The 17,851-nt window shown below is 52.5% G+C and overlaps 1 protein-coding gene across 4 annotated transcripts in view; it reads left to right on the forward strand.

The window, feature by feature from the left end:
- LOC139234030 (neogenin-like) overlaps window positions 1–17,851 on the forward strand; it is a 164,667-nt gene that overhangs the window by 143,941 nt on the left and 2,875 nt on the right. For 3 of the 4 annotated variants that reach the window (XM_070864881.1, XM_070864883.1, XM_070864882.1), the window contains exons 20-26: window positions 204–398; window positions 8,322–8,399; window positions 9,650–9,797; window positions 11,378–11,613; window positions 13,360–13,452; window positions 15,037–15,186; window positions 16,790–17,047. In XM_070864881.1, coding sequence (XP_070720982.1) covers window positions 204–398; window positions 8,322–8,399; window positions 9,650–9,797; window positions 11,378–11,613; window positions 13,360–13,452; window positions 15,037–15,186; window positions 16,790–17,047 — 1,158 coding nt within the window. The remainder of the gene's footprint in view (window positions 1–203; window positions 399–8,321; window positions 8,400–9,649; window positions 9,798–11,377; window positions 11,614–13,359; window positions 13,453–15,036; window positions 15,187–16,789; window positions 17,048–17,851) is intronic. The other variant, XM_070864884.1, reaches the window with a different exon arrangement.

The raw sequence follows: 17,851 nt of genomic DNA on the forward strand, positions 1-17,851 counted from the left end.
TATTGACTGCTTGCTAAGGGAACAAGGTCAAATATATTAAACGTGGAGTATGAGGTTACAGTGGAGTGAAGGAGCTTGTTGTTCAATTTACCCATCAGTGTTATGGACTATCCCCTGGGTGTATAAGGGGCCAGTTTGTTCACAGAGAGAATGAATTTTATTTCATGTTTCTGTGTGTTCTTCCCCGTCCTCTCTGGATGCAGGGTACATCATATATTACAGCACAGACATCAATGCTGAAATCCATGACTGGGTGATAGAGCCAGTGGTTGGAGACAGACTGACCCACCAGATCCAAGATCTCACGCTCGACACCACTTACTACTTCAAAATCCAGGCCCGGAATTCCAAAGGCATGGGGCCTTTGTCCGAGTTCGTGCAGTTCCGCACACCCAAAGGTAGGGGATGGCTCCGAGCTTTAAGATCGGGAGTGACGTTCCACAGTAATCCCATAGTGAGGAAGAGACTGCATTCTCCATAGAGATAGAAAGTGATTCAGTAACTTCAAGGAGAAACGATTTCTGTAAAATTATGTGGAGTTTTAGGTTTTCTGTCACTCTGATTCCTGCCGCGCCCTGCACCCTGCACTGCTCAGACAAGGTGGGATATTATTCCTGCCTCTGTACTGACTGAACGGCCACTCCTCCTCACCGTGATTAGAATTGGAACAGAAGTGTGGGAAGTGCCGCATGTTTGTGGCCAGTGCCCAGTGTGACCAGTGCCCAGTGCGGCCATGTCTCCAGCGCATCCAATGCCCAGTGTGACCCAGTGCCCATTGTGGTCATGTCTCCAGTGTGGCCAGTGCCCAGTGCGGCCGTGTCTCCAGTGTGGCCAGTGCCCAGTGTGGCCATGTCCCCAGTGTGGCCAGTGCTCAGTGTGGCCATGTCCCCAGTGTGGCCAGTGCCCAGTGTGGCTAGTGCCTAGTGTGGCCAGTGCCCAGTGCGGCTGTGTCTCCAGTGCGGCCATGTCTCCATTGTGGCCAGTGCCCAGTGTGACCAGTGCCCAGTGTGGCCATGTCCCCAGTGTGGCCATGTCCCCAGTGTGGCCAGTGCCCAGTGTGACCAGTGCCCAATGTGGCCATGTCCCCAGTGTGGCCAGTGCCCATTGTGGCTGTGTCTCCAGTGTGGCCATGTCTCCAGTGTGGCCCAGTGCCCAGTGTGGCCATGTCTCCAGTGCATCCAATGCCCAGTGTGACCCAGTGCCCATTGTGGTCATGTCTCCAGTTGCGCCATGTCCCCAGTGTGGCCAGTGCCCAGTGTGGCAAGTCCCCAGTGCAGCGAGTGCCCAGTGCGGCCATGTCTCCAGTGTGGCCATGTCCCCAGTGCGACCAGTGTCCAGTGCGGCCATGTCCCCAGTGCGACCGGTCCCCAGTGTGGTCAGTGCCCAGTGTGACCAGTCCCCAGTGTGGCCAGTGCCCAGTGTGGCAAGTCCCCAGTGCGACCAGTGCCCAGTGCGGTAAGTCCCCAGTGCGACCAGTGCCCAGTGCGGCCATGTCCCCAGTGCGACCAGTGCCCACTGTGACCAGTCCCCAGTGTGGCCAGTGCCCAGTGTGGCAAGTCCCCAGTGCGACCAGTGCCCAGTGTGGTAAGTCCCCAGTGCGACCAGTGTCCAGTGATGCACATTTAACACTGGAGGAGGTGCCAGGCAGAGGCAGGGAGAGTTTGTGTCAGTGCTACCACCTGAACTGTGCTTGTGTTAAGGGTACAACGTGTGGTAAAGGGGCTGGAGAGTAAATGGGAAATGCAAATTAAACCAGGTGGGGAGAAATAATTTGTCAAAAGCACAAATCGTTATCAGTGAAGTATTTTTTTTCTAAACCGTGTCGACTATTAAAGGTGTTTCATTATCAGGACTTTGTGTATCAGAAATGGTGTGGGACTGGAGAACCATTGTGTGTATTTATGTAAAAAGGCTTTTAAATTAAGATCCCACCTTTAAAATGGGACAATGCAATCTGTGCCTTTATTATGTGACCACAGGAATTCAGTCACTTGGAGTTGGCTTGTTGCGGAAGGTTGGGGGTGGTGAGGGCCTCGCAATGTTTAATACTTGTCTCCATCAAATTTCTGTGTGAGCTTTGCTGTGACTAAACTTCAGTGTATTGTGGTGGGTGAGAGGGTGAGTGGGCACCACTGCTCTGTCCTTCATGTGCACGGGGAGGAGATGAACGAGAGGGTTTGTGATCATCACTCTGTGTGTGTTTTGTCATTTTGAAATGGAGATGAGCTGAGCACGTGCCCGAAGTCCCTCTGTCTTACCGAATGACTGTCCGTGTGTTTTGCTGCTTTGACATGTTTGTGAGTGGTTCCATTTTTGATTAATCTCATCTTTCTCTTGTTGGATTGAACTGCTTTTGATGTTCTCTCTTGTATCCCTGATCTGTTAGCTGAGTCATCAGACAAAATGGTTAATGACCAAGGTAACGGCACTCAGCCTTGTTCATTCTGGTTCATCCCTGTGCTTGTTGGTAGTTTATCACTCGCTCATCCTGTGCTGTTCCCTGCCATTTAACCCTTTGATCTCTTTGGGCCTTCAGTTAGTGTCAGTTTTGCGGAGTCAGCCTGTGGTTAATTGCCCACAGCATCATGTCTCTCTCTCTCTGCAGCGACACGCCACTTCCCGAGTACAGCTGGTCCAACACAGAGAGCCGGCCAAAGTCAAAGCCCTTCCCCGGGGGAGGGAGAAAACTCAGAGGACGAATAAATCAACACAATTCCTAGAAAAAACAAAATGGAATGAGGAGAGCAAACAAACATAGACTAGTATCACATTCATAGATCTGTTTTTTATGGGAGGGTGCTGGGGAATATTTACTTTACGCTTTGCGGGTGAAGTGTCTTCATACTCACTTCAGTGCGACCACACCTCGCAGTTTAACAAGGGCTGTACATCTGGATTGAATAAATGTCAGTATATCTAGATTATTCAAAATGTGTTGTCTACATTTTTTGAAGGCATATTCTTTGCAAATTCCTGCCCTTTGAAGGTGTGGCTCCTGGCTGGGTTACAAGTCCATGGACACCAGATCCCCTCTGATCCCAAGTGGCAAACTGTGGACCCAGCCGATCAACATCTACCAAAGTGGGCCTCACCACCAAGCTAACCCTGTGCTCACCCGATGTCCACAGAGCCTGCCTCTGCAGTGGCTCACTGGCCAGAGGACAGCTGAACCAGCGATTGGAATTGGCACCATTCTGGCTCAGTCACACCCCAGTGAGTCATTGGACAGTTGACGTAGCAAAGTCATGGTTACACAGCTGCCACCAGCCACATAGGTCGGAGATGAAGAGAGTCCCAGCTCTTGCCCACACCGCAAGGAAGCTGGACTGTTCTATACACCCCAGCTGCCGAGTCAAGAGGGGCTCTGCTCTGACAGAAGGCTTAAAGCACATTACACACACTCACCTGCACTGGCATCTAGCACCTGCTCGCCTGCACTCAACCCTGAGCACATCTGAATAAAGGAGCTGATGAAGTAGAGAGATGTGTGCACCCTAAGCACAGAGGATAATTACACCGGCTCTGGTGTGGGGCAGGATTGTAGAATGAGAGTGGTGCAGTATCCAGACTGCGATTGTTTCTGAATGGAACCCACGCCTCTTCCACCAGCTACACTGGATTCAGTTGCAGCTGATGCATTCTCTTGTGTTGCCGAGGACTATACCTGTCGGGAGAAGTGACCTAGTGTCACACTTCTTGTAAATTAATTCTCGGAATGTCAAGTGACAGTGGTTAGACTCTCGCTTGTTGGAAATGGTCATTGCCTGGCACTTGTGTGGTGCGAATGTTAATTGCAAGTCAGGACTATTGTCCAGGTCTTGCTGCTTGTGGGCACGGACTGCTTCATTATCTGAGGAATTGCGAATGGAACTGAACACTGCAATCATCAGCGAATATCCCCACTTCTGACCTCATTGATGAAGCAGCTGAAGATGGCTGGGCCTAGGACACTGCCCTGAGGAACTCCTGCAGCGATGTCCTGGGGCTGAGATGATTAATCTCCAATAACTACAATCATTTTCCTTTGTGCTCGGGATGACTCCAGCCAGTGGAGAGTTTTCCCCTGATCCCCATTGACTAGGCCTCCTTGGTGCCACACTCGGTCAAATGCTGCCTTGTCAAGGGCAGACACTCGCCTCAGCTCTTTTGTCCATGTTTGGATCAAAGCTGTAATGTGGTCTGGAATCGAGTGGACCTGGTGGATCGAAACTGAGCAGTCGATTGGTGAGTAAGTGCTGCGTGATATTCTGTCGCCAGCTCCTTCCATCACTTTTCTGATGATAATGAGTAGACTGGTTGAGCAATAGTCGCGGATCAATCCTTTCTACATTTTGTGTCCTGCTTGGAGACCGAGGTTGGGGCACGGGGCGGGGGGCGCACCCAGTGTTACAGCGCAGGGGCACCCAGTGTTACAGCGCGGGAGCACCCAGTGTTACAGCGCAGGGGCACCCAGTGTTACAGCGTGGGAGCACCCAGTGTTACAGCGCGGGAGCACCCAGTGTTACAGCGCGGGAGCACCCAGTGTTACAGCACAGGGGCACCCAGTGTTACAGCGTGGGAGCACCCAGTGTTACAGCGCAGGGGCACCCAGTGTTACAGCGCGGGAGCACCCAGTGTTACAGCGCGGGAGCACCCAGTGTTACAGCGCGGGAGCACCCAGTGGTACAGCGCAGGGGCTCCCAGTGTTACAGCGCGGGAGCACCCAGTGTTACAGCGCAGGGGCACCCAGTGTTACAGCGCGGGAGCACCCAGTGTTACAGCGCAGGGGCACCCAGTGTTACAGCGCGGGAGCACCCAGTGTTACAGCGCAGGGGCACCCAGTGTTACAGCGCGGGAGCACCCAGTGTTACAGCGCGGGAGCACCCAGTGTTACAGCGCGGGAGCACCCAGTGTTACAGCGCGGGAGCACCCAGTGTTACAGCGCGGGGGCACCCAGTGTTACAGCGCGGGAGCACCCAGTGTTACAGCGCGGGAGCACCCAGTGTTACAGCGCGGGAGCACCCAGTGTTACAGCGCGGGAGCACCCAGTGTTACAGCGCGGGAGCACCCTGTGTTACAGCGCGGGAGCACCCAGTGTTACAGCGCGGGAGCACCCAGTGTTACAGCGCGGGAGCACCCAGTGTTACAGCGCGGGAGCACCCAGTGTTACAGCGCGGGAGCACCCAGTGTTACAGCGCGGGAGCACCCTGTGTTACAGCGCGGGAGCACCCAGTGTTACAGCGCGGGAGCACCCAGTGTTACAGCGCGGGAGCACCCAGTGTGACAGCTTGTAGATTTCACACCCAACGCCTTGTGGTAGATTCAAAGCTTTGTGCAGCTATGATCACCATTAGCCACAGCTTGGACTGCAACTCATGTTAAATGCTCAATTGCAGTTTGTAGCCAGCAGAAAGGAGTTGCACTGACATGGTCCCAGACACCGAGCACATTTGCTGGCGCCCTTGTGATCAGTCGCTGAGCACGTCTGGTGAGCTGACCTGAGCTTGAAGAAGCCGCTTGTGTTTCCAAATGAAAGAGAAGAAAACTCGAGAGAACGAATTTTGTTCAGATGCCACTCCGGGAACAGCACCCCCTCTGCTGGATTTGTTATCGAAGATCTGTTTTGGGGATGTGTGGCTTGGATCCTCCTGAGTACTGTGTCACTCAGCCGTCTTGTGTCCGCCCTGCAGTCTTCAACAAGACCAAAACCACAAAAAATACACAGCACTGACCCACGAGTCTTACTGGGCCCCAGGGCCGTACACACCAATCACCCTGGGCCACTTTATACATTGCGAGCCGACAGTGACTGGCAATGGACTGTTCCACCCTGGCATCCCAATCTCGGCAGATCGCTACAGGAAAACACACTCTTCAGCTGGAGTCACAGGCGAAAGGAATCCTGGCTGGTTCCCCCTCTCTTCCCCCAGCCTGGCTCAATGGAACTGAGGCCAATTATAATCTACCCTGCCCCCCCCAGCTACCACAGCTGCGATCAACAAATGCAGCTCAGACCAGGTACAGCTTGTGGTCTGGGCAGTGGGGTATCCGGGGACCTTTCTGAAGAAATTGTTTTTGATTGGCTTGGACTGTACCATCAGCAACAAACCTGCGTCACTATATAAAAAATGAAAACAACAGCTGAAGAAATGGAGGGTGTTCAGTGTTTGTGCTGCAACATCACATGGTGCTATTCCAAGGACTGAATTCAACACATGGAGGAGGCATTGTCCTCATCAGTAATAACAGATTGTTCTTTAAGTAAACCTGATGGTGCATTTATATCACAGGAGTCTGGGATGTTGGTTGGTACGGTGATGGAGGGGTCTGGGATGTTGGTTGGTATGGTGATGGAGGAGTCTGGGATGTTGGTTGGTACGGTGATGGAGGGGTCTGGGATGTTGGTTGGTATGGTGATGGAGGAGTCTGGGATGTTGGTTGGTACGGTGATGGAGGGGTCTGGGATGTTGGTTGGTACAGTGATGGAGGAGTCTGGGATGTTGGTTGGTACGGTGACGGAGGGGCCTGGGATGTTGGTTGGTCTGGTGACTGAGGGTTCTGGGATGTTGGTTGGTATCGTATGATTGTGTGAGTACGACTGTGACAAGCTGTTGCAAGGAACAATCTGTGAGACAGGTTTTGAGGATGTTAATGAGGAGAACTTTGCAGTCGGCTGGGATGAGGTTTACCTCTTATCCTGACATGGTCCCTGGACCAAAAGGTTGTTTGTTTTTTCTTTGCTTCTTATTGAACCGCGTAGAAAGGACATCGCATATCGAGCAGGTCCCGTGGGACTGGAGTCACGAGTAGGCCAGACCAGCTCTCTGAAGGGTATTCAGCACCCAGTTGAGTTTAGCAGCAATCTATAAGCTGTAATGCTAGCCCACAAATGACCAGATTTATTGACTGGAACTTGCAGGATGTTAACTGACGACCCCTGGCTCGCTAGTCTAGTACCGGAATCACCAGCTGCTGTGCCTAGGTTTGCATCATATCCCCAAGTTTAGTGATATCTTTATAAAGTTCAAATCTAAAGCACTGCTGTTGTGGGGCTGCAGGAATGGGTGGCTCATCTCCCAAAGCTGCAGCCAATCCCGCAGCAGGCGGCCTGGCAACGAGCACTGGTTTGGTCCCTGCTGACAGACACAGGGCGATGCTCACCTTGCAGAACCCCCCCGTCCCCGTCCCCCCGCCATTCCCTGGGGCCTGGGGTTATTGCTGTGATCACTGTGCTCCAAACACATCTCGGGACAATTCACCTGCAATACTCTCAGTCCAGTGGGTTACAGATACTGACCTCGGCTTTGGGTCAGGAAACCATTGAGCCGACCATTAGTCACAGATACCCAGGCAGTGTCCAGCACAAACCGCTGGCCAGCCACAGCCGTTGCTATAGCGACACTGTTCCAACCACATGCGCTGATTTTAGTGGAAAACATCATAAACACAAACCCAGTAAATGTACTTCCTGTGTGTGTTTAATTAGCAAAACCCTGGCATCGTTCAACGTGAAGCTTTGCCATCCTTTCTCTTAGCAAAGTGTGGAATTCTGACACCCGCCCCACTCTCCATCCAGGCCCCGCCCCCCATCCAGGCCCCTCCCCATCCAGGCCCCTCCCCCCATCCAGGCCCCTCCCCCCATCCAGGCCCCTCCCCCCATCCAGGCCCCTCCCCCCCCATCCAGACCCCTCCCCCCCATCCAGGCCCCTCCCCCCATCCAGGCCCCTCCCCCCATCCAGGCCCCTCCCCCCCATCCCCTCACCCCCCATCCAGACCCCTCCCCCCCCATCCAGACCCCCCCTGTGGATGCTGGTGTTTCCATGGTGATGACGTCTGCGTTTTGACCCCGTGTAACCATTTCAACAGCCAATGAGAGTGACCAGTCCCACACACTGGTTTTCATCACCATTTGACCAACAAACGCACAAAAGGTGCAAATGAGTACTGAGATCACATGACTGATATCTGTGTTACTCTTTGCTTATTTACTAATGACCAATCCAACTAACGGCACGTGTATTGGACAGCACTGCGTAACCCGTTCTCCGTAACGCCTCCTCCCCAGACACGCGAGCCAGGGCTGTCAGTAGTTACATTGGTCTCCAGGGTTAACCCGGGACAATTCCCAGGGTGAATGCAGTGGGTTAATCAGAGGGTTAATGTGCACTTTCCATTCCAGCATCTTCACTGTGTCCTTGCTGAAAGTGTTCCCATTGCCCATCACGCTCTGTGTCTGTGTTGTAGGGGTTGAGTAGATACTAGTCCGTGTACGATGTCGATGTTGGGTTTCTGGATGTGCGAATCTAACAGCTGGATGTTGATAACGATCTGTGTCTCTGCAGCAACGGGATCATCCGGGAAAGCCGGGAAACACACCCCAGTAATGGACTCGGGATCAGACACCAGGCACTCGATCAGCGGTAAATTCTTCCAGTACTGGTGTAACTCTCAGTGTGTCTTTAACAAAGGTTCAGGAGGGGCGTAAATATCAATTGTACCCAGGGCCCCTCCCCCCACCACCCAGGGCCCCTCCCCCACCACCCAGGGCCCCTCCCCCCACTACCCAGGGCCCCTCCCCCCACCACCCAGGGCCCCTCCCCCACCACCCAGGGCCCCTCCCCCACCACCCAGGGCCCCTCCCCCACCACCCAGGGCCCCTCCCCCCACCACCCAGGGCCCCTCCCCCACCACCCAGGGCCCCTTCCCCCACCACCCAGGGCCCCTCCCCCACCACCCAGGGCCCCTTCCCCCACCACCAAGGGCCCCTCCCCCCACCACCCAGGGCCCCTCCCCCACCACCCAGGGCCCCTTCCCCCACCACCCAGGGCCCCTCCCCCCACCACCCAAGTCCCCCCCCCATCAGCCAGGGCCCCCCACACAATCCACGGCCTCTCTCCCACCACCCAGGGCCCCTCCCCCACCATCCAGGGCTCCTCCCCCTCACACAGTAAGTGGCCCACCCCACCACAATCTCTTTACACAGAATTGCCTGATTCACAGCACTCTTTCCCCCCTCCCCAGCCACACACAGACAATACCAGAAGTACTTGCTTCAGAAAAAAACATTCCGGCTCCTTTCCGTTGGCCCTGACTGATTGAAAGTCGGGTCCTTTGGGAACTCGGGGCCCCGAGCCTGGGCACCGAGCCTGAGCCTGGGCACCGAGCCTGAGCCTGGGCCACGAGCCTGAGCCTGGGCCCCGAGCCTGAACCTGGGCCCCGAGCCTGAGCACCGAGCCTGGGCCCCGAGCCTGAGCCTGGGCCCCGAGCCTGAGCCTAGGCCCCGAGCCTGAGCCTGGGCCCCGAGCCTGAGCACTGAGCCTGGGCCCCGAGCTTGGGCACCGAGCCTGAGCCTGGGCCACGAGCCTGAGCCTGGGCCCCGAGCCTGAACCTGGGCCCCGAGCCTGAGCACCGAGCCTGAGCCTGGGTCCCGAGCCTGAGCCTGGGCCCCGAGCCTGAGCCTGGGCACCGAGCCTGAGCCTGGGCCCTGAGCCTGAGCCTGGGCACCGAGCCTGAGCCTGGGCCCTGAGCCTGGGCCCCGAGCCTGTGCCCCGAGCCTGGGCCTTGAGCCTAGGCCTGGGCCCTGAGTCTGGCCATGACCTTACACCCGGTGGCTTGTGTCTTTTTATTGTCTGTTCTTTAGCGAGCTCCAATTTATGTTTTTTGCTGACAGGTCACAATAGTCCACATGGCAGCCCCACCTCGAGCTTGGACAGCAACACGATAATGATCATCATCATCTCTGTGGGAGTTTTCACAATCATCATGGTGGTGATCCTCGCTTTAATCTGCACGCGAAGGACCAACTATCAGCAGAAAAAGTGAGGAGAGAATTGCTTGAAACACCTAGTGATGTGGGGTGGATACTGAGGTTCCGCTCTCGGAGCTGGGGTTCAGGTCTAACCCAAATTGAAAGCTGTGCCTGTGTGTTGACTGTAAGGGCCCAATATCAGATATTTAATGGACATGATCACAGCCTAAAACTGCCCTCAATGGGAGTCACAGCCTATCACCAGGAGCTTCAGTCAATTCAGACTTTATACCTTCAGGAATGAGAGAGGTGACGTGATGGAAGTATTGCAGATTATGAAGGGGTTTATAGGGTCGATGTAGAGAAGATGCTCCCATTTCCAAGTGAGACCAGAACCAGCGGCCATCAATATAACACAGTCACTAATAAAACCAGTAGAGAATTCAGGAGAAAGTTCTTTACCCAGAGAGTGGTGAGAATGTGGAACTCACTACCACAGGGAGGGGTTGAGGCGAATAATATAGTTACATTTAAGGGGAAGTGAGACAAACACATGAGGGAGAAAGGAGTAGAAGGATATGTTGATGGGGTTGAAGAGGATGGGAGGGGGCTGGTGTGGAGCATAAACCCCGGCACGGAGCGATGGGGCCCAGTGGCCTGTTCCTGTGCTATAAATACAAGCTCACTAATTTGGTGGGGGAAACAAAAATGTCACACTGTGCACTTTCCTGAGGCTAAAGCAGATAGTTGGGACAGTGTAGAGGGAGCTTTACTCTGTATCTAACCCCGTGCTGTACCTGCCCTGGGAGTGTTTGATGGGACAGTGTAGAGGGAGCTTTACTCTGTATCTAACCCCCTGTACCTGCCCTGGGACTGTTTGATGGGACAGTGTAGAGGGAGCTTTACTCTGTATCTAACCCATGCTGTACCTGCCTGGGAGTATTTGATGGGACAGTGTAGAGGGAGCTTTACTCTGTATCTAACCCCCTGTACCTGCCCTGGGACTGTTTGATGGGACAGTGTAGAGGGAGCTTTACTCTGTATCTAACCCCCTGTACCTGCCCTGGGAGTGTTTGATGGGACAGTGTAGAGGGAGCTTTACTCTGTATCTAACCCCGTGCTGTACCTGCCCTGGGAGTATTTGATGGGACAGTGTAAAGGGAGCTTTACTCTGTATCTAACCCCGTGCTGTACCTGCCCTGGGAGTGTGTGATGGGACAGTGTAGAGGGAGCTTTACTCTGTATCTAACCCCGTGCTGTACCTGCCCTGGGAGTGTTTGATGGGACAGTGTAGAGGGAGCTTTACTCTGTATCTAACCCCCTGTACCTGCCCTGGGACTGTTTGATGGGACAGTGTAGAGGGAGCTTTACTCTGTATCTAACCCCCTGTACCTGCCCTGGGAGTGTTTGATGGGACAGTGTAAAGGGAGCTTTACTCTGTATCTAACCCCGTGCTGTACCTGCCCTGGGAGTGTTTGCTGCTCACACTGGGGTGCCTGAAATGGAATATGTTTTACTCACCAGTGCTGACATCCCTTTGTTTTGATGAGAATAAAGTTCACTAAAGAAAGTTACATGTACAAAATCCTCAGCCTCCCTCCCTCCCTCCCTCCCCCCAATGCCACTCCCGTTTGATGTTTTTCCTTCCAGGAAGCGTGCGGCCTGTAAATCAGCCAACGGATCCCACAAGTACAAAGGGAATTCAAAGGACGTAAAGCCTCCTGACCTGTGGATTCACCACGAGCGCCTGGAGCTGAAACCAATCGACAAGTCGCCGGATCCAAACCCAGTCATGACCGACACACCCATTCCCCGCAATTCCCAGGACATTACTCCCGTGGAAAACTCCATGGACAAGGAACACCAGCGGAGAAATTCCTATCTAGGTGAGTTCAAAGCTTCACCTGAAGCGAGTGAAATGAGTGGGCTGCCGCCGGGCTTTGGACCCTGCGCTCGGGGGATCTGTGCTGATTATATCCACACTCATTCACTCAGAGTCAGACAGACAGAAACAAGGTCAGTAATTCAAACCTTGTAACATTATCCAGAATCTATGAGGCTCTGTACAAATAAACAAAACGACAGGTGAGTAAATATCACAGGCGCTCCCACACTCACCCGACCCTTTAGACAGTCTATCTTCCCGCCCCTTCCCCCAGCCGCCAGTCACGCTAACAATGATCACCAATCGCAGGAAAAACTGGGAAATGGTTCCCAATCCCTAAGGCACTTAAACTCCAGGAGAAATAATACAGAAAATGCTGGAAACACTCAGAAGGTCAGGCAGCATCTGTGGAGAGAGAAACAGAGTTAATATTTCAGGTCGGTGACCTTTCCTCAGAACTGATGAAACTCCAGGCGGCCTCAGTTACTCCATGACACATCGGACTAACTCCCCTCCTTCAATTTGTCCCAGTTTCTTTGGGGACAGAAGCAGAAACGACCATCTCCACCTCTCAGAAGGAGGGAACTGTACAGTTCAATGACCTTTCACCCCTGGCTTTGGGTATAAAACAATAAACGGTGGAGATATGCCAGAGGTCCATCAGTTGTGACCTTGCTTCTGTTGGTGCAATACAGAAGACTACTCCACCCCCCGTTTCACTTCTGATGGTCTGCCTTTGCTCTTTCAGAAACTGATCGATGGACCTTCGCGCAATAGCAATCTATGTTTGTATTTGATTCCCAGAATTGAGTTTTTCCTTTTTTATCTTGTCTGTGAGGTGAAAGGCTGTTCCATTTGATGGGCAGGAGACAGCAGTTTGTCCAAACAGACCCACTGCCCAAGGCACCAGTGCCCAGCTTCTCTCCCTGAACCTCTCCGCCATGCTCCCTCTCTCCCCCTTCAAACCAAGCCATCAACCAACTCCTAATAACTTCTCTCCCACTTCCTGCTCACCATCCTGTAACCACTTGGCAAGTTTGTATACGGGGAGCTCTATAACTGACTGGAGGTAGCGATGAGGGAACTGAAAAAGATTGGAAATATAGAAATTAAGAAAGGAAGTGAATTTGGTGGACGCTGAATCGCTTTGAGCGAGAGCTGGACCTGTTTAAGGGGCTGGGGCGGCGATCATGTCCTACAGAAGGTCGGTACTGTAGGGAATTCAGGGCCTGAGCGATGATCGCGACTAGTTTCAATTGCCTACGGTCAGAGAGGAATTTCCCAGATTTATCTTTCCCAAATTGGCCTGGGCTTTTATCTGGTTTTTGGCCTCTCCCAGGAGCTCCCATGGGATTTTGGGGGGGGGGAGCGGCAGACTTTCCCAGGAGCTCTAGGGGGTTGGGGGGGGCAGACTTTCCCAGGAGCTCCCGGGGTTTAGGGGGTTGGGGGAGGGGGCGCGGACTCTCCCAGGAGCTCCCGGGGTTTAGGGGGTTGGGGGAGGGGGCGCGGACTCTCCCAGGAGCTCCCGTGGGTTTTGGGGGAGGGGGCGCGGACTCTCCCAGGAGCTCCCGTGGGTTTTGGGGCGGGGGGGGGGGCGCGGAGTGATGGGAAAGGCTTTGCAGTGCTGTGGGACAGGCTGGATGATCCAGGGATCTTCTCCTGTCCGCCATTGTTGGTGCGGGTTAAGGGAAGTTGTGCAGTAAAGCGAGACTCTGGCAGTGACATTATGGAATGTTCCTGTTTGCAGGCCGTGACCTGGAAGACGGTATGTCCACTCTGAGCGGGCGACGTGGGTTGCGGCCAAAGATGATGATGCCTTTTGATGCTCAACCTCCGCAGCGTATGTCTGATAACATTTCTCTTGCCCTTCTGAGGATTGTGTTAATATTTAATAACCGAACAGGCAGCAAAAGGTGTCTGTGCCAGGTTGATGTTTGCTGACCATCTCCTGGAAGGACCAGCGATTCACTGATCCACATAGACCAGGTCCCGGTGCGAGTCCAGGGAGGGTTACTGTAGTCCGCGTCTCTGGGGGTGGTTAATCCATGGTCCACGAACTGGATCACTATCCCGGGACCCTGCTGGAATTCATGTTTCTGAACCTCAGTCAAGAGCAGGAGCGGGCCCTTCCAGTGAGGCCCTTTGAACCTGGAGCTTGCCCTGATGCTCTGCACTCGGCCTCTCAGGCAGCGAGTGACCGAGAATCTGTGCCCCGGCGCGAGTCAGCATCTTCGGGAGAGGATGGGAGAAAGGCGGGATGGGTGGCACCCCATTGCCCAGTGACGTCACTGCATCCCGCTCGGGGAAAGGTTCACTCGAAACCCTCGAGCCTCGTTTTACAAGGACTTATAATCCTGAATTGGTGATCAGTCATAGCTTCCTGTAACACTGAGCGGATTGTAATGAGTAATCAACAATCTCAGCAAATCATCTATAATGCAGTGGCTGGCAGTCTGTAAACTCCCCCATAAATCACTGCCTATCCTTTGGGGGAATGTTGGGTGAATGTTGAATGATAATAAACATGGTCAATGGCTGCTGGCAACTGACTAACTACAACCTTCATTTCAGCCATGAGTGTGTCTGGAATTCAAAAGCAGCAGAAAATAAGTGATATGTAGCCAACAGGAGCACCATTAGTTTCAGAGTGGGGTTATATAGGATCTAATTTTATAATGACAATCAGAACATCCATCAGTTATTCTTAAATTCACCAGCTGGACTTCCAGTCCATCCACTGTAGAGTCTTGGTCCCTTTAAGACAGATCCAGGGACACACATGTTCTCTCTCTCTGCCCTGTCCCTCAGGCTGTGTGAGGCAGCCTTCTCCAGCCTCCAGGTATGAAGGTTGTGGGTCCAAAGCCCCACTCCAGGTAGTTCAGTACATAATGGTGACACTTCAGTGCAGTACTTAGGGGAACAAAGACTTGCACCTTTCCTGGTCGCAGGTTGTCCCAGCGCGCTGTACAGCCAATGAGGTACTTTTTGAAGTGTAGTCACTGTTGTAATGTAGGAAACGCTGCAGCCAATTCGCGCACAGCAAGCTCCCACAAACAGCAATAAAATAAATGACCAGATGATCTGGTTTAGGTGTTGGTTGAGGGATAAATATTGGCCAGGACACCGAGGAAAACTTCCCTGCTCTTCCAATAATGCCATGAGCTCTATTATACCCACCTGAGAGGGTAAACATCAGTTTAACATCTCATCCAAAAGACGTATGTGTAGGGTCCTGACTCCTGAAGAGGTGTTGGATGTGTAGGGAGAGGAGTCTTGACATCATGTTGTGTCGAATGTGATGATGTGTCTGGGGAGAGGGTCCTGAATGTGATTCGTGTGTCTGGGTACAGGGGAGGAGGGTTTCTCTGGGTCACTGCAGTTGGTTCCGTGTGTGAAGTGCTCTTTGTGTTATGTTCATTCACAGCTGTGATTAGTGCTCATCCCATCCATTCACTCGACAACCCTCATCATCATCACCTCTGTGACGGGCCTTCATCCCCAACTCGCGGCTACCTTCGTCACCAGATCAGCAGCCGGCCGCTTGGCTCCTCAGTAAACAGGGCCAATTCCACAGGTGAGACCTGCGCCCCACAACCAGCAGAGTGCAGCTTCATCTGCAGCCAGTTAGTGCTCCCTCGGCGTGAGAGGCAGCATTGTTATCGTCAACCAGCATCCTGTCCATTACATGTTGGCTTCATTCTCAGGTTATTCAGGGGAAGGGGATCCCTGACTAATATTTCAGTCGTCAATCTCTGATTACATCGTGTTGGTTTTAAACTGCTCAATCTCTGCCGCACTTGGGGGCTGTGTTCCTACAGATCCAGCCGTTGTATTCGGATGGAAGGTAAAGATGAGGTTGGAAATAACATAAGGTATTTATCTTGGATGGTGATCTTGGAGGGGTCAAGAACATTATTGGCAATCCTCGAGCAAGGCAAGGCTGGGAAACAGGACAGAGGGTGAAACAGCCTCCAGGGGAAGGGAGTTGCTGCAGGGGTCAGATGGCACATAAGAACATAAGAAATAGGAGCAGGAGTAGGCCATACGGCCCCTCGAGCCTGCTCCACTATTCATTATCTTGGCTTCAACTCCACTTCCCTGCCCACTCCCCATAACCCTTGACTCCCCTATAGTTCAAAATCTGTCTATCTCTATCTTAAATATATTCAATGACCCAGCCTCCACAGCTCTCTGGGGTAGAGAATTCCAAAGATTCACGGCCCTCTGAGAGAAGAAATTCTTCCTCATCATCTTAAAGTGGTGACCCCTTATTCTGAAACTCTTCCCCCTTGTTCTAGGTTCGTCCACGAGGGGAAACATCCTCTCAGCACCTTTAGGATGATTCATTTGCTGACAGAAGCAGAACATTCAAAGAAAGAGGAAGATTAAGAGATAATCTAAGAATTGGTTGAAAAGTTGGGTCTTTTTTCCATTAGAACGACGCACATTCTGGGGCAATATAATGGAAGTTTTTCAAGTTATGAAAGGATGGGCCAGGGTTGATAGAAGCAGACCGTTTCCAGTAGTTGAGGGTCTAGAACGAGGGGCCATAGATACAAGATTAAATGTAAGAGATTTTGAACAGAGGACAGAAGAAGCTTCTTCACACAGAGTTGTGAAGCTGTGGAAATCACTTGTAGAGTTAGTGATTCAGGCAGAAACTGTCAACATTCAAGGTTAGAGGGAAAGGTGGATGAAGGAATGGGGTTGAAGGAATATGGGAACAGTGTGGGTAAATATTTGCTTGTGTAACCGCCAACAGGGACTGGTTGGGCCGCATGGTCTGTTTCGTGTTGTAAATTTGATGTATTTAATCCAGCTGATGGTTCTAACTTAAGTTTACTGAATTAGACATTGCTTTTATTCGCCTCTTGCCTATTGTAGCATTGTCTAGAGATGCCCAAACCAAATGGCTTTCTATATGCTGCAGCCTAACCTGGGCACATAATGAGGGGCTTTCGTTCTTTAAAGCACACTGTCAGGAAGAGAAAGATTTCCCAACCTGTTCAGTGGTTTAGAATGAGAATCGTATCTACACAGAGGTGTTTTATTGATTTATCAATGCTTTGTTCTACAAAGATTCCATCTGAAACCATGTGGATTGTTGAAATAGTTCAGGCTGCAAAGTTTAGTGAAACCCTGGAGTGTTGACTCTTTCTTGGTGATTCCTGTTCCAGAATCTGTACGAAATACACCAAATAGCGACATGTCCCCAGCACTAAGTTCCCAGACTCACCCCGTGGAGAATGTAGAGACTGACATACCGACAGTGTCATATTTGCCTGCGTCCCAGGAGGAGGAATCCAACCGCAGTGTCCCAACGGCCCATGTGCGCCCGTCCCACCCGCTGAAAAGTTTTGCTGTGATCGCCATCCCTCCCGTCAGCACCAGCTACGATGTTGCGTCATCAAGTACACCATTGCTGTCTCAGACAGGTGAGGAAGTAAACACACAACCATCTGTCACTAACCTAAGCAACACTCGCACTTCCAATACACAACACATACACCATGTCTGCTAAAGGAACTTCAAACACCATTGGGGTCGGAAACAATCGACGTTGATGGATGTGCGCTAGACCAGAGGAGCAGTGGGCTGTGAAATGTAACTTACTATGTAACTATTTGATAAAGTGGCCATCTAAAGAAATAGACTCACTCACCACAGGCAGGCATCCCCCTCGATTAGAATAGGCTGTCACTGGCCCGGTGAATACCCCCTCAGCTACAATAGACTGCCACTGGCCTGGTGAATACAGCATCGGCTAGAATAGGCTGTCACTGGCCCGGTGAATGCCAGCTCGGCTAGAATAGGCTGTCACTGGCCCGGTGAATACCCCCTCAGCTACAATAGACTGCCACTGGCCTGGTGAATACAGCATCGGCTAGAATAGGCTGTCACTGGCCCGGTGAATACCCCCTCAGCTACAATAGGCTGCTACTGGCCTGGTGAATGCAGCATCGGCTAGAATAGGCTGTCACTGGCCCGGTGAATGCCAGCTCGGCTAGAATAGGCTGTCACTGGCCCGGTGAATACCCCCTCAGCTACAATAGGCTGTCACTGGCCTGGTGAATACAGCATCGGCTAGAATAGGCTGTCACTGGCCCGGTGAATGCCAGCTCGGCTAGAATAGGCTGTCACTGGCCCGGTGAATACCCCCTCAGCTACAATAGGCTGTCACTGGCCTGGTGAATACAGCATCGGCTAGAATAGGCTGTCACTGGCCCGGTGAATGCCAG

Source organism: Pristiophorus japonicus, chromosome 21 (genome assembly GCF_044704955.1).
Source record: "Pristiophorus japonicus isolate sPriJap1 chromosome 21, sPriJap1.hap1, whole genome shotgun sequence".
Lineage (NCBI taxonomy): Eukaryota > Metazoa > Chordata > Chondrichthyes > Pristiophoridae > Pristiophorus > Pristiophorus japonicus.